General features: G+C 32.3%; 1 protein-coding gene across 1 annotated transcript; it reads right to left on the bottom strand.

The window, feature by feature from the left end:
• Positions 1 to 1,220: 1,220 nt before the first annotated feature.
• LOC145098969 (uncharacterized) lies at positions 1,221 to 1,649 on the bottom strand. Its single transcript, XM_079036557.1, has one exon. The coding sequence runs from the start codon at positions 1,647 to 1,649 to the stop codon at positions 1,221 to 1,223; it is 429 nt and encodes a 142-aa protein (XP_078892683.1).
• Positions 1,650 to 2,117: the final 468 nt, after the last annotated feature.

The following is a 2,117-nucleotide window of genomic DNA, read 5'->3' as shown; positions in this document are numbered from 1 at the left end:
ATAGCTTAAGAATGTAATAAAGACCACGTCCGTGGTTCAAAGTCATATGATTTGGAAAGAGCATACGATTTTGATGTTGAAGCGCTACATCGACTGAAAAGTGTTTCATGGCAAACCAAACATACTCGACACTGATAGTCGGCAAGCATCCTCTTAAGTCATAGGGAAAACATTTTTTGGATTATTTGAGTACAAGAATATCAACTTGTGTTTGTGTAATGTGTATGATTTGAAATGTCACAAGAACTATAAGGACCAAAATAGAAGTGTACAAAATTAGAAAGTTTGAAGTGATGCATGTGTGTTGTATGGTAGATATACGCAAATAGTTTTGTTTGTTTGTGTAGGCATGGAAGCCATATGCATGTGCTCCCGAGTACAAAGGATCCACAGAATGCATATGAGTCAATCTACACAAGCCCCTAGGTGTAACTTATTGTAAACGTTTTTGTCTGCTTTTAATGATCATATATTATCTTACATGTAAAAGAGTTTAATTTAGACGTCTTTAATAGAGAATTTGAATCGTGTGGGGTTCGATAACTTGTTATTATCTTAGTTAAGCATCAAATGATAAATTGTAGACTATCTTAAAACCAGGTTAGAGGTAATAATCAATTAATTATGATGGTTTATCTAGTAATATGTCGATTTAAGTTATATTTTATTATATATATGAATTCAAATGGTTACACCATCTAAAATTGATTTATTGAAAATTCATATCATTTTTTCGAAAGAGATTTTAATCATATATAATTAACACATCAAATAATTATAAAAATCAAAAAAGCTCATGACTGTTTTAGTGTAATAACATACATTGACCCAAAAATACTTTGATGCATTACCCGTTAACTATTTTTATAAAAGTTAAAAAGTGTGATAGGTCAATGTGACAAATTGTGATCCAAAACTATGTCGATGCATTATTCCACCCATATATATTATTTCATAGATTTCAAGGTTATTTTATTTCACACACAAAGGTAAACATAAATATAGAGAGGGAAAACAAACTTCCAAACCAGGGACGGGCGTAAGAATTGACAGTAGGTGTTGTCAATTTTTTTTCTATCAAACATAATATAAAAACCAAAAAGTAATTCATTACGTCTATTACAAATAAGCGATGCATTACATAAAAGTTAAAAACAAAACAACAATCTATCATCTATTACAATTTAAATTTGTCATCTTAGTGCAGACATCTTTTGAAACTATTCCATTACCTTTTCATGATCAACTTTCACAAGTGTTTCGGTCTCAACATAGCAAAGCAATGCCTTGTTCAAAAACTTATCACCAATCTTGCTGTGCAAGTCGGTCTTCAAGAGCTTCATTTTCGAAAAACATCTTTCTACACTTGCGGTTGCTACGGATAATATCAAATCCAAATTTAAAAGCTTATAAACCAAAGGATAAGACCGATGTTTCCCCGTACTAACCATTAAACGAGAAAGCTCGGAAATTCCTTTCAAAGTGGTAAAACGCTCATCTTTGATGTAAGGGTGATAAAATATTACAAGTTGTCCTTCAACATCTATCAAATCCGAATCATCAAAGTCATACTTGTAGAACTTAGCCAACTTTAACAACTTTGATTTGTCAAATTGTGAAAATGAATCACAAGGGCTCAAAGAACTCATGTATTCTAGTAATTGGGTGCTTGTTTCACTAAATTGATCTCAATATTTTGTCAGTTGCATATCCACCAACGTGTTGAAAATTTCAACCTCAAAATGAAATATACTAGTCTTTATGGTCGTATGGTTTCTCGCACTAACATAAAAATCCTGCATTTCCAGAGTAGCAATATTGTGTGTTTGACAAAAAGAGGACAACCTTCGCAAAATACTAGCAAACCCTGTGTCTCTTAAAGATTGCAATGTGTCCATTATCCCTCTAACCATCGAAGCCACTTCTAAAATGTCTAGATCTTTTTTTTTAAGTTACTTTGATAATGTACCCGTGAGGCGTAAAATGGCATACATCATATATAAGTAAAACACGAACTCATAAGATTTAAAATATGTTATGATTTTGGACGCTTGTTAGCGGTTTGCCAATGACCCTCCATCCACTTTCACAAATTCTAAAACTACAAGAACATCCGC

This window comes from Lactuca serriola, chromosome 4 (assembly GCF_051521515.1).
Source record: "Lactuca serriola cultivar US96UC23 chromosome 4, Lser_US96UC23_V15, whole genome shotgun sequence".
Taxonomy (NCBI): domain Eukaryota; kingdom Viridiplantae; phylum Streptophyta; class Magnoliopsida; order Asterales; family Asteraceae; genus Lactuca; species Lactuca serriola.
The sequence above is the reverse complement of the archived record's forward strand: the minus strand, read 5'-3'. Positions and strand labels throughout refer to the sequence as shown.

Coding starts and splice junctions, on each gene's coding strand:
- LOC145098969 (XM_079036557.1), bottom strand. CDS start 1,649: ATGAGTTCTTTGAGCCCTTGTGATTCATTTTCACAATTTGACAAATCA.